At 39.0% G+C, this 14969-nt stretch overlaps 1 protein-coding gene and 1 pseudogene across 1 annotated transcript; one reads left to right on the top strand and one right to left on the bottom strand.

Moving 5' to 3' along the window:
• Positions 1 to 4624: 4624 nt before the first annotated feature.
• Positions 4625 to 5674, top strand: LOC143749586 (trace amine-associated receptor 13c-like). Its single transcript, XM_077242025.1, has one exon. The coding sequence runs from the start codon at positions 4682 to 4684 to the stop codon at positions 5672 to 5674; it is 993 nt and encodes a 330-aa protein (XP_077098140.1). The 5' UTR covers positions 4625 to 4681.
• Positions 5675 to 12229: 6555 nt separating this feature from the next.
• On the bottom strand, positions 12230 to 14648 carry LOC143749587 (trace amine-associated receptor 13c-like; annotated as a pseudogene).
• Between the last annotated feature and the right edge of the window lie 321 nt (positions 14649 to 14969).

Genomic DNA, 14969 nt, shown 5'->3' on the forward strand with positions numbered 1-14969 from the left:
ACCACCAACGGAGGAACTAACACTCCAGCAGGAGGAACATCATCTTCAGGACCCTCTACAAGGTAAATATCTTTCTCCAGAGGAGACTGACAGTCCATGTGACCCACCACACATGTCTCAGTCTGGGGAGGGAGTGTAAGAGGACTTTCACCCGCCCACTTCACCTCACCCACCGGCTTTTCTTCAGGAGCAGCAATTTTACTTGAAGGGACTAACCTATCTGTTATCCACTGAGACTGTATCCTCATAACATGAGAGGTATTGGGCCCTGAACTCCCAGTACAAATGTCAACTAATCTTTGGAAAAAGCTGGCATTGGTCCCCACAATCACTGGCGTTTGGTCAGGCCCGACTGGATCCAGACACACCAATGCAAGTACTGAAATTACCTCAGATGAGCCCATCACAGCCTGTGGGAATTCCATGTCCACCACAATATACCCTCGGTAAGGATAGCTGGATGAACTCAAACCCCAGATAGCTAAACCATCCAAGTGATTTAAGGGTACTTGAGGTAGATGACGTAAGTACCACTTCTCAAAGACAATGGTCACCTGTGACCCACTATCTAACAAAGCTAAACAAGGCTGTCCATTAACCTTGACCTCGACTGTGGATGATGGCCCTACTAAACCAGCTGGTACAAGACTAGGCTCAGGGACCTCAATTAGGCTTTTCTTGGAGAAACAATCACTCTTCCCTACATCAGTATCTCTCTGTCCTGAAGCAAGTTTTTTCTCTTTAGATTTGCGAAGTAATTGAAGCCGTTTCTGAATAACTACAGCAGAATTTGCCGCATGTTCACATTTGCTGGCCATGTGGCCATCTCCTCCACAATTGTAACAGAAAAAGCCGTCACTGCTTTTCCCTGTTGATCTTATTGGAGCAACGGGACCACGGCTTGCAAGGAACTCTGGAGTATTCGGACTACTCACCCCTACACTAAGCACAGACAATTCTTTCTGGAGTTGTTCTACTTGAGCTTTTAGGGCTAGGACCTCTGCATTTAGGGGGTTGTCTGAGGGCCTTACCTCAGTTTTACTCTTAACATCATCCCTCTCTGAGGGCCGCCACAGACTTGTGCTGCCCAGTTGGAGTCTTAACTCTTTAGCATCTACTTTCAAGTTGTCTCGATTTGACAGGGAGCCTTTTACTCTATCTTTTGCTGTCTTATCTTTCACACTGACACCAAGCTTACGTCTAGCAGCTTTGTTTTCTTCTTCTTCTTGAATCTCATTGAGAAGTTTAAGAAACGTGGGGAGATTTTCTTTCCGTTCATGCAGCCGCAATTTCAATAGCATCAAATCTGATTCAATCGCACCCCTTAACAACTGTTCTACACGGGCACGATCTGGGGCCTCATTTATAAAACTTTGCGTAGGATTTGCGTCAGAAGTGGCGTACGGATGAAACATAGGACGTGCATACGCACAGAAATATTCGGATTTATAAAACCATCCTACGCATTTTTCCCTTAATAAATCACAATCAATTATAAATGTAGCGCAGCTTCTGCGGCTTCATGTCACACCCATAGTTGCCCATAAATAGTCCGTGAAACGCCCACAAGTATTCATCGATTGCGAAATCATGGCAAACACAGAGAGAAAATCAAAAAAACGTAACTTCACTCAATGTGAAGTAGAAGTTATCGTTGGCGAGGTGGAAAAGAGGAGAAAAATGTTGCTTGGAGGGCACAGTGTGGGCATTACTAATGCCAAAAAGGCACTTGAGTGGCAAAAGGTTGCAGACGCTGTAAATGCTGTAGCCTCACAACCTCAGACTGTGGCCGAAATAAAAAAGAAATGGTCGGACATCAAAGTCGAGGCAAAAAAGCATCTAGCGCTCCATCGCCAGAGTGTGTCTGCCACGGGTGGGGGAAAGGGCACACCGACATTTAAAAAATACATTTTTACTATGAAAACCACTTTCCCCAGTGGACAAATAATACATCTATCTATCTATCCATCTATCTATCTATCTATCTATCTATCTATCTATCTATCTATCTATCTATCTATCTATCTATCTAATTAGCCTATCTATCTATCTGACTGACTATCTAATTGCATCTATATCTGCTCCGCCAGACGGACACATCGGCGAGAATATCAGTTTTGTACATTATTTCGTTCTGTTTATCATCTTATTTATGAGGATGAATTGTATAACATGCCAATATTATTGCAGAACATATTTCACTTTTCTTTTTGCAAATATGTGTTAATTTGCATTTCTGTTGCAGATCGATCAAACGGGTGTTCGTGTAGGCTGTTAATTGTAAGACTTGCTTTGTGAAGTCTTCGTGTTATTTATGAGAGGCAGTATTGCCATTTATTTTACACAACGGTCTACAGTTTCAGACACTTTCACGTGTTTCTTCCATCTGCCGACGGTGTCGCCATTTCTCATTTCACCCGTTTTTGTGCGTACGCCTGGGTCAGAGCTTGCGTGAAGGACCGCACATTTTACCGTCAAGTTTGCTTTTTATAAATACCAATTATTGCGTAGAGAGCGGCGTACACCTTCTTTTGTGCGTGCGCAACGTTTATAAATGAGGCCCCAGCTCTCTGAGGAGTTAACCCTCCCCGTTTGATCACTAACGTTAGCGATCTTTCTTGTCTACGAAGAAAATTAGACAAGGCCTCTCCAGGCTCTTGCCGAAGCAAACGGAAAGCAAAATATAAGTCCTCACCCGACTCTGAGGTACTAAAAGCACTCTCCAAAGCCTCAATATACTCAAGTGCTGTAGCATCTGTGTTGTTGGCTCTTACCGCCTTTACCACCTCTAAGGCTGGCCCTTTAAGACTTTCCACAATACGTTTACGCTTCTCCTTGGCGGAGCAGTCTGACTCAGAAATCATCAATCTAGCTTGCTCAAGCCAATTCTCACTATTCTCTTCACCTACTAGAGTAGGCTCAAGACCAGAAAATATGCGTAAGCGACGGTAGGCTTGACCATCGCTAGTAGGCTTAGTTTTCTCCAATAAATCCCCAATGGCACGAATGATCGTCTCAGGTGATGTAACATTTGAAGCCATGGGGTTTATCAGGCTTTGAAGGTCAGTAATGCTTTTGCCCTCCCTATTTAGAAACTGAGTTAATCTGTCGGAAAAAGCATTCACATTAAAATCCTCATCTTTTAAAACAACTACTTCCCAGGTCTCCCCAGAGGATGTTAACACTTCAGACGGTACCTGACACAACACCAAAAGTTTCTCAGGAACTGTGCCTTCTTTGGTTGAACGAGCCCGTACTCGACCAAAGACTTTGACCGTTTGCACCGTTTCTTCGATAAATGCAATATCGGTGTCAGCTGGCACACCAACAAGCAAAATAGAATGTTGGGGATCAATTTTCTCATTTGCGGACCAGCTGCAAAGTTCTCTTGAAAGATCGTTTTCCAACATTTTACTTTTACCTTCGGTTTGGAAGACAGGAGATCCCAGCGGTGTCTCCATTATGTAACCCCTATCCACCAACCATTTACACTAGGCCAGAGTTTTCTGATAGGGACCTGAGTTATTTTATTTATAATTATCTTTTAACCCTGTCTTCTACTATCGATTAACCTCCAAGGAATCACTTTATGCGAGCAGTCTATTTACTTATAGCGCATATGTTGCTTCTATATTACTTTTAAACTGCAAAAACACACCCTCACGAATAAACGTTTAACCAATTAGAATTGTATTAAATGTCAATGAAATTGAAACTTTGTATTTAAATGAAATGAAATAGATCAAGAATATGAATTTGACAATGTAAATGAAAACAAAACAAATAAAATATGTCAAAACAACCCTCTGTGATTGCATTACTTTTTAACAGTAGCTAAACACCTTTTTCACAGTATCACACAAGGATTTTCAATTTCAAGTCACTTTCTGAATGTATTTAACTCACTAAAGTTAACCATATAGGCATACATTTTCTCTAATTTCTGTTTAACTTTAAATTATAGGCCTAGTATCAAATTAACTTATAACACTGTATAACTATTATAAGCTTTACTAACCCTTTAAGCTTTTCAAATATGCAAAAATACACTCAAAACGGAAAGGGGAAAAAAACAATCACAGAATCATTAGTGCACTCTAATGTTTACACCCGCCACCCCCCCCCCTCCCCCCCACCCTCCCCCCCACCCAGTACTTCTCATTACAGGAAAGCTTCTCGTTTTTCCAACACTCAAAGCATCACTCCAATCATGTCTTTTCTCCCTCGAACTTTCTCTCGTCTCCCCTCTCGAACTTTCTCTCCTTTCCCCTCTCAAAATTTTTCCCCTCTCCCCATCTCATTGGCTCACCAACTTGTCAGTCTCTTGATCGACCAATGCACATCAATTCACAACCTAAAATGATGTTAGACACGTTTTTCGCATGTACCAAACTCTAATATAAAAATGAAAAAAAACAATACATATTAAACATTAAACATTTCGAATTACAAAAAAATAAAATAAACATTTTAGCATCCTTTCACCCTCAGTAAATATAGAGAAATTACAAATACATACATCAGGGTTACACTATAATGCATACAATAAATAAATAATGTAACATTATGCATCATCAGAGTGGGCGGTAGATCATGGGTTGGTCGGTCTGATCCAGACACTGTATAAAGGAAAGGACAGTAAGGAGAGCACAACAAACTCCTAACTAGAGGAGACTCACTCATGGCCTATGAGACAGAGGATCATGAGACTCAATACTGCTTCCCAGCCATCAACTCATCATGTATCAAGGGAAAACATTCCAGACATGAATACAATATCATGTATGTGTTTGTATCATTGCTGTCAGCATGGACTGTGTTTCTGAACCTGCTGGTGATCATCTCCATCTCTCACTTCAAGAAGCTTCACACTACAACAAACCTGATTATTCTCTCTCTGGCTGTGGCCGACCTGCTTATGGGACTTGTCATGCCCATAGAGGCCACCAGACTGATTAAGGCGTGTTGGTACTTTGGAGACACTTTATGCGGACTCTATTCAATATTTATTGATGTGCCTCTTTCAGCATCTCTCAGTAATTTGTTTTTAGTTGCTGTTGATCGTTATGTGGCTGTGTGTCACCCTTTACTATACCCACAGAAAATTACCACAACTAAAACTTTAATAAGTATCTGTCTGACCTGGATTTGCTCTTCAGCTTATATAACTGCCTTTGTCATTAATAGTGGATATTTTGACACTTCAAACAGATTAGACATGTGCTATGGAGAGTGTTCTGTTATGATGGGGTTTGACTGGGGAATTACTGATCTGTTCATGTCTTTTATATTTCCTTGTATCCTGATCATAACTTTATATTTGAGGATTTTTTATGTTGTACATCAGCAAGTAACAGTTATAAACTCTCTGATGAAGGGTGGTAAATGTGTAATGGAAGGTTCAGTGAGGAGAAAATCTGAGAGTAAAGCTGCTCTGACATTAGGAATCATTGTGACAGTTTATCTGCTGTGCTATATTCCGTACTATATATGTTCTATATCAGTAATCTCTTCCACAACCATAAATATTTTGACATGGGTCTTGTACACAAACTCAGGTCTGAATCCTCTGGTCTATGCTTTATTTTATCCCTGGTTTAAAAAGACAGTTAAACACATCCTAACTCTGAAAATATTTCAGCCTGCATCCTCTGTGGTTGATATTTTTACATAATATAAACATTAATGCATAATTATTGTAATTAAATTGGTTAAACTTTCACTCTTAAAGCAATTTCAGATAAACTGAATTATTGTTATACAGTCATAAAGGTAGATTATTATTATTAGATTATTGATGGATTGATTTAATAGTTATAATTTAACAATTAACCAAACTTTTTACATGGTAAAAAAAATTACAATGTTCCAATGTTCCATTGTTTGAGCAAAGAAGTACAAATCTTCAGTCCACTGAAATAAATGATAAAAGCAGATATGCTATGTACTTTATCCTTCACTTTCATCAGTGATTTCATCAGTTTTTAGCATAAATCAAAAACACAATGACAAAAAGAGGACAGTCACATATATATAACTATGTGTAAGTCTCAAATGTATTATTGTCATGTTTCAATTTGTTTGAGTTCTGTTTTGTGATCTGGTTTCCCCCTGTCTCTGTGATTTTGGTTTAGTCCTGTTATTAGTTCAGTTTTGTGATCTTGTTCACCCCTGTCTTTGTGATTTTTGGTTTAGTCCTGTTAGTGTTTCCCGGTCTGTTTAATTAGTAATTCCCTTCACCTGTGTTCTGTTAATTATCCTATTAGTCCCTGTTCATTTAAGCCTTGTGTTTTCCCTCAGTGTTTGTTTGTCGTCGTCCCTGTATGGTTGTTTTCTGGTATCCTGGAGTTTTGTGCTTTTGTTCCTGTTTATTCCTGTAAGTTGAAGATTGTAAATAAATCAACTATACTGCTATTCCTGTGTCCTCGTCTTCAGCTACCTGCACACAACCTGACAATTATAGCGGTTCCTCACAAAGTGAATTTATAAAATGCTTTATAACAGGCCTCGGAGGGTTAACACATGTGAAACCGAGGAACTTCAAATTAATTGAAAGAGTGGAGCTACACAAAAGAATTAACAGTGGAGCCTAACAATAAAAATATGTAATATCTTAATGTAACTTTTCAAGTAAGTTGATGTAATATTTACATTATCTTGTTTCATAAAAAGCGATGCAAATAATTAATGCCATATTGAAACTACTAAACATCACCTATTGCTGGCAATTTTTTATTAGCCAAACAAGGTATAACATTAATGTGAAGAAAATTGTTTCCAATCAATTCCTTTGATTATCCAATTGGCTTTTGAAGTTCACAGAATGTGGCAGGATCCCTGACCCTAGCCTAGTAAACAGCAGAAACTGTTGTATCAGTCTGTTGTGTGTTTGTTTGTCTGTTTTGCACCTTTAATGAATGATTCACTTGGCTAATTACACAAGAATCAGAAATTATGTGACCGCTGTGTAAAGTTAGTTTCATTATGCATCTGTGGCTATTGCATTAGTATGCTATTTTCTCAAATACAGCTTTTTAGCTTTTCTGTTTTGTCTGGTTTCCAAGCTGAAGTTATATAATCTACAAATAAATTAATTTGTACTTGTTAGTGTACTTATATGGCCACCCAAATATACCAGCGGGTGGTTTTAATTCACCAGATGTTGTAACATAAATATGTACTCATTCAGTATCTACCATGCTCATATTACTATATGCCAAGCTTTTATTTATATATAAAAAAAAAAAAAAAATTTCAGTACACATGCACTGTTATTCTCTCTCTCTCTCTCTCTCTCTCTCTCTCTCTCTCTCTCTCTCTCTCTCTCTCTCTCTCTCTCTCTCTCTCTCTCTCTCTCTCTCTCTCTCTCTCTCTCTCTCTCTCTCTCTCTCTCTCTCTCTCTCTCTCTCTCTCTCTCTCTCTCTCTCTCTCTCTCTCTCTCTCTCTCTCTCTCTCTCTCTCTCTCTCTCTCTCTCTCTCTCTCTCTCTCTCTCTCTCTCTCTCTCTCTCTCTCTCTCTCTCTCTCTCTCTCTCTCTCTCTCTCTCTCTCTCTCTCTCTCTCTCTCTCTCTCTCTCTCTCTCTCTCTCTGCATGACTGTGTAACACAATGTTGCCAAAGCATCAACATATTATATAAACAAACAAATAAAACATGTAACATTGTAAATAGATAGATAAATAAAAATGATCTGTCTTATTAGATGAATAAATACAGAAAAACAGTGGGTCACTCCAGAGAATTAGCTGTCTCTGGCGTTATGAATAGCTAGCACATATTTAGCCGCTAGTGCAGCTGTACTATCATCTTCAAGTAAGAAGGACATTTTTTCAGTGTCACACCGTTCAAAGAATGACGGAATCAAGGTTTCAAATTTGGGCAGAAAACTTTCTCTTATATCGGTCGTATTTAGTACATATGAGCAGAAAGTGTTCCTCATCCTCTATGTGCTGTAGATCACAGTGTCTACAGATCCTCTGCTCTCTCTCTCTCTCCATGTTTGTCTATGTCTTCCTCTCTCTATCTCTAGATCGTGGTCACTTAATCTGTATTTGGAGAGGATTTGTCTTTCTTTAAAATGTTTAATAAATAGATAACTGGCCAATTTAGTGGTTCTATTGAGGGTCGAGTAACATTGGAGTTTATTTTGGAGGTCAAAACTTGCTTTTAGTGATTGATCATGAGTGTCTTTTAGATGTGTGTGTATTTCTTTAACAATAGTTTTGGGGCTGTAGCTGTGGTCAGTGGGGGGTGTAGTCTGATGGAGGAGGTGAAGAGCGAGTGTGTTTAGAGGATGAGGTTCTGCTGAGGTTTCATTGGCGAGGAGGGCTTTATATTGGACTGACTCTAGATCAGACTGATGGAGGTGATGCCAGAACTGAACACATCTCTTCTGGATCTCGATGTTCAGCGGGTACAAGCCTAGCTCAGCCCTGCAGGCGGCAGTGGATGTGTTTCGGTGAACCCCTAAAATATTTTTGGCAATTTCCAATTGTAATTTTTCTACTGGTGTTTTATCCCAATTTTTAAAATTTTGTACTGGTCCCCAAATTTCACATCCATATTAAATAATTAGTTTTATTATGGAATTATAGAATTTGATCCAGGTTTTAATGGGTAATTTTAACTAAAAAAAATAATAATAATTAAACGTGAGAAATCTCCTTTTCCTCTATCCCAGCTCTAATTAGGTCTCACATTCATGTCCAAAAGGTTTACACAACGGCCTTTGATGAACACCTGGTCACGAAAGGAAACTGAAAATCAGGAGTATGCTTAATACATTTTTCCTTTATTAAAGGCTTAACCTAGTCTAGAAATCTAGACGCACCCTAGTGGCAGCAAAAATTATTTTGCAGCCAGTGTGGTCTAGCAACTCTCCGTTGACTTTCGAGTTGGAAAAAAACAAAAACTGGTCAGGCCAATCAGAATGTGTATAGAGTCGGCGGGCGGAGTTAACATAATGAAGACAGAGTTGCGACGGTTCACTGCTACTTGAAAACAAAGAATGGCTGCTGCTGCTGGCGAACAGCGGTCTTTCGATACGGCTTTGGCCATGACTCTGGAGGATTTGAAGTTAAACTTTTCTTTTAAACAAGAACAAAGAACGGCTTTGCTCTGACTCTGACTCCGCCACCTTCTTCGTTGCTCTGGTTGGTTTTAGCGCTATCCTATTGTGTGTAGAGGGAATTTGAAAGACAACCATTTATCCTGCCCCTCGGATTAAGGCATGCCAATGGAGAGTTCCCAGACCTATTATATTGATGTGGGTCTGGTATGCCAGGCTAGGCTTAACCAATATACAACCCCAATTCCAGAAAGGCTGAGATCTTTTGTAAAATGCAATAAAATCAAGAATCTGTGATTTGTTACTTTTCTTGAACCTTTATTTAACTGACAAATGTACAAAAAATGTACTCTAGTTTACAAAATATTTCCAATGTTTTTACTGACCAACTTAATTTTATTTTGTAAATATAACTAAGTTTTGGTTTTGTAAGACTGAAAAAACTGGAAGAGAGGGCAAATTAACATTTGAATTTCTCTCTTGTGCACCATTCGAGTCTCACCTAAGTAATCCTAATATACATCGAGTGAAATAAGTATTGAACACATTCTAGACAAAAATCTGCTGCCATTTACCAGGATGATGAAGATGAAACGAAGGTGGACATTTCAGCAAGACAATGATCCCAAACACACAGCCAAGGAAACTCTCAATTGGTTTCAAAGAAGAAAATAAAGCTGCTTGAATCGCCCAGCCAATCACCTGACTTAAATCCCTTTGAAAATCTTTGGAAGGAACTGAAGATCAATATTCATCGAAGAGGCCCACAGAACCTTCAAGATTTGAAGACTGTTTGTGTGGAAGAATGGGCCAAAATCAAGACAAGTCGGTCACTTTCATTTATATAGCACTTTTAACAATATGGACCCTTTCAAAGCAACTTTATAGTGATAATAGGAAATTAAAGTAACAGAGATTTTTTTTGTATTTACAGAAGATCTAGAATAAAGTTATTGACCAGCTAAAGTTAGTTTTGATTGATTCACTTCCGTCGCAACGATCATTAGTTATTAACTTAGGGGCCGCTAACATGACACCGTTCTAACAGAAAATTCGTTAATTCGATCCGACCGCTCATTTGCATAAAACAGTGCCTGGTGGCTCTGAGAATTTTTTTTTTATCGCTTCCGCGTAGCCACGTGAACGTTTTATCACTACAGAGGTAAAGGGAAGGAGGCCTTCACAAGGGAGAGACTAGTTGACACTTCAGGACTGTGTTGTTGTTGTGTCCAGGCTAGAGCCCGAAGCCATTTGTTTTGAGAATAATGCCTGGCTGATGAAGTTATTGGCTGGCTAGCCGGCTAAGCCAAAACCTAAATGGCTGCTGCGGCCGCCAAACTTTTCATAGCTGCAAATGGCTGAAGCTGCCACTTCATGTCTACAGATGTCTATGTTATACTGATTTACTAGATCTCAATATTTCCTAAATGTGTATTTCGGACTTTTTTCACCACAAGTCTGAAAGAAGACATGTTATTAAGGACAAATATCCAAAAATCTCAAAATTGACCAGTAAAAAAAACAAAATGTTTTTGCCTGCCGTGTCTCGCCTTAATATAAACACACACTGTTATCAGTATTATTTTGGACAAAGTTTTGCACATTTCACTTCAATGTACACTGAAGCATGCGTCGTGAATTAGCAATGTGGAAACGGTGGTTTGTTACTGCAGTAATATCACGTTCAGTGCTACAAATCTCTCCGTTCCAGAATATTTGGTTTATAACATCAATCTTTGATTCAGGTGTTTGTGCAACCGTGCCCTCAAATTTTAACAAAAGTCTGGGTAGGCCTAAGTTTTAACAAAAGTAAGTAGGAATTAGGAAAGTATGTGAGAAGGGAGATCAAAATTACCTTGCTTGCTTCTTTCCGCCATTTCACCTCAGTGCGAGAGAAAAATGCATCGCTTCTTCTGTACGAAAAACGAGCAATTTTAATTGGTCGTCAATTCACTGTGAGTCTGTGTATCGTAGCAACGAGCACAAGACTGTGCTGTTATGAATCCAGTGGGAAAATTGATCTCGTGTATTGTTTATATATTTCGTGTGTGTATTTCTCTATGTGATAGAATTATTATTTGATGCAAATAATTCTAGCCGTCTCAGCCAAACTTTATCAGATGGCAGCTCAATTTGGCTTACGAAATTATTGGCTGGTGGCGGCTGAAATTCTAAATGGCGGCGGCTTCAGGGTCTAGTCCAGGCACGGATCCTTCATCAGATCTGGATACGGCCTGGATCCGGCGGACTGCGGTAAACCTCTGGATAAACAGAGACACAAATATTAGCGTAGACGCCATCCTTCTTATGATGTACAGAGTACATCAGGATTTATGGGAAGCGTTCCCGGTTCTGGCTGATCTAAACTATGCAGCCTAACATTGAATTATAGAAGTCTATAATGTGTTGTGTATGCTAAGCCAAAGAGATGTGTTTTTAGTCTAGACAGACTGTGTCTGCTTCCCGGACAATGTAAGGAATGTTCCAAAGTTTTGGTGCTAAATAGGAAAAGGATCTACTTCCAGCAGTCGATTTTGATATTCTAGGTATTATCATCTGGCCAGAATTTTGAGATCACAATAGACATGAAGGACTATAATGCGTTAAGAGCTCGCTCAAGTACAGGGGAGCTTATTTGTAATTAATCAGCAATATTTTAAAATGTATACGATGTTTAATAGGGAGCAAATGCAGTGTTGACAGAATCGGGCTGAAACTGCAGATCTGCAACTGGATACTATTGGGTTTGATCATACACCTAATTATGAAAACAGTAACATCTCTGAATCCCAAATACTCCGCATTATCAAAGCTTATTGAGGAAGAGACTGAGTCAGTAACAATTCAAACTTGAAATGACTTGAGCACAATGTATTTATTGATCTAACAAAATAAACATTATGCAAACAAACCATATACCCTGATAATGTTCCTTAAAAGAAAGTCATATACAAGTGACATGAGGGTGAGAGTTCTATAAAAGTCACCTAAGAGGGAACATCGTGATCAAAGGTGGATATGGTCCCATTTTCAGTATTTTTCTTGAAATAAAGTATTAGTTATTTGGTAATGTTTAAACAATAAAGCCTCGACAAGAAACAAACACAGGACTAGTCATGGTTTTGTTTATGTTATAACAGATTGTGCATTATCAGTAAAGAAGAAAAAAAGAAATAAAATGGAAAACCCATCAACAATTATGAATTATTTGTAAAAATGTCTACAAGAGAGGATGCTGGCTGAAATATTCTAAGAGTTAAGATATGTTTAACTGATATTTTAAACCAGCGGTAAAATAAAGTATAGATAAGAGGATTCAGTCCTGAGTTACCATACAAAGTCCATAATAGAAATGTCATTGTGGCAGAAGAGATTATTGTAGTCTTTGTTAAAGACAAGACATAGTATGGAATCCAACAAATAAGATAAACTGTCACAATGATTCCTAATGTCAGAGCAGCTTTACGCTCAGATTCCCTCCTCACTGAACCTCCCATTACACATTTAACACCCTTCATCAGAGAGTTTATAACTTTCACTTGCTGATGAACAATATAAAATATCATCAAATATAAAGTTATGATCATGGTGCAAGTGTAACCTTTTGGGGCCCTTATCACAACCAGACGCTCGCGGCTAAGCGACCATCAGAATTTTAAATGTTTATCAGCAGGCTATCCCAATAAAGGGAAATAAAGGAAAGAGAGGGACTGGAGTATTATAAAAATAGAAAATTTATTTTGTTCTCTCAATAGACAGAAACAGACATTCAGGCCTCTGGGTCATAGAGTCAGGGCCGGGGACAACAAAGTCCAGGATCAAGGTGTTGGGATAAATAACTCAAAATGCAACAGACTCAAACACAGAATAAATAAGGCACGTCACAAAAATCAAATGCACAAATATGACCCAAAAAAAGAGTTCACATTCAGTAAACCAGTGGCCACACAACAAAATTGAGTTAGAGTTAGACCTTTCTCCCACACACACACACTCAAACACACACGCACAGCTGAATCCTAAAAAACAAAAGCACAGGAAAAACAGTGGACAGGATAGCATATGCAGCTCCTCCTGCTAAGAACAATTACAATGTTATACAGGTTGGCATCAGAACTGTGCCTAATTTGTAACCTGTACATCACTGGGCTGGGAATTACTTAAGCTGTAAACAATCTTCAATTTAAACAAGCAATCGGAGCAGGGCAAGAGGCTAAAGTAGCCTATATTACTAACCTGTATGAACAAACCACAGCGTCAAGCCAAAAGCTTGGGTATTTATAATACCGTAGCGATCGCTTTACTCCGTCTGATTTTTACTCGTACATTCCCAGACCAACTATAATACAAAACATAGCAAATCAACAGAACTACATACATATACACAAACGTTCCATAACAAAGATGTACAAACGTGAGGGAGAAAGGGAGCCAATAAACTTACGTTCTCAGCACAACAAACGCTCTCGGCAAACTTGTGGTGATCGCTCTAAACCCGGAACTAATAAACAAAACATTAATCAAATAAAAGTTCATTACAGCCAGTACCTTACAAGCAGAAAGACCAAACACTGCTAATCAATAAAAACAGGAGACTTACGTCCTCGTTGAAACATGCCAACACAGTTCGCAGCCGATGAGGGCTCGCGAAGACAGGGAACTAGCAGCAGCCACAGAACTGCGTAATCGCACAAACACCAGATGCAGCTATGAACCAATGTAATAGCTTGAATCAAATCAGATATGCCAACAAGGTTTTAAATACCAAAGAGCCCACCATACATTTCAGCATGAACTCACGTCAACTTGTACACCCAGCCAAGAGCCCAAGGAAGCAACAGTCTGTAACAGCACTAATCCGGAAAACCGCCAGCTTGCTGGATTTAAAGGTGTAGCGCCAAACAGTCCCCACCTGATTTCAATCAAGGCGCAATTCTCACTAACTACGCCCCAACTGCTACACAAGGAAAAATGAAAGAAATTAACAGATCAGTGACCTTCCACGAAAAATTAATTATAAAATAGCATTCTCCATAGCAGAAGTTTGCTCTTTGTGAAATGTCAAAGTATCTGCTACTAATTACAAAGGCCATATTGATACTCAAGCAGAAAATCCAGCTCAGACAGATGCTTATTAAAGTTTTAACTGTGTTTATTTTCTGTGGGTACTGTAAAGGGTGACACACAGCCAAATAACGATCAACAGCAATTAAAACTAAATTACTAAGAGATGCTGAGATAACTAGACCGAGGGTTATAGTGAACAGTCCACAGAAAGTGTCTCCAAAGTACCAACATGTCTCAATAAGCTTGATGGCATCCACGTGCATAACAATAAGTCCGACAAGCAGGTCGGCCACAGCCAGAAAGAGAATAATCAGGTTAGTTGGAGTGTGAAGCTGCTTGAAGTGAGAGATGGAAATGATCACCAGCAGGTTCAGAAACACAGTCCATGCTGACAGCAATGCAAAAAACACGTACATGATATTGTATTCATGTCTGGACTGTTTTCCCTGATGAGTTGATAGCAGGAAAGCAGTATTGAGTCTCAAGATCTTCTGTCTCATAGGCCATGAGTGAGACTCTTCCTGCTGCTCTCCCTACTGCCCTTTCCTTTATACAGTGTATCGATCAAAAAGACAAACCCTCTACCGCCCACTCTGATGGTGCCCAATGACATCATTATTTTATTTTAATAATCTCAACTTTGGCAGTAAAACTGCTGTTTATAAGAGAGAAATGAGACATGACATTTTTTTTACACAATGCTATATCCATACCAATAGGTGTCAGTATAAAATTAAATAATACTGACTTTGTCACATCTGCTGTAAGCAGTCACAAACAAAATACACATACTGCAGCAGACTTGTGATGCTTGTCTGCTGTAGGTGCATCAGAGGT

This window comes from Siphateles boraxobius, unplaced genomic scaffold (assembly GCF_051911475.1).
Source record: "Siphateles boraxobius isolate OS27281-9 unplaced genomic scaffold, OSU_SipBor_1 25, whole genome shotgun sequence".
Lineage (NCBI taxonomy): Eukaryota > Metazoa > Chordata > Actinopteri > Cypriniformes > Leuciscidae > Siphateles > Siphateles boraxobius.

Excerpts from the sequence above, each read along its gene's own strand:
- LOC143749586 (XM_077242025.1), top strand. The coding sequence starts at position 4,682 with ATGGCCTATGAGACAGAGGATCATGAGACTCAATACTGCTTCCCAGCC.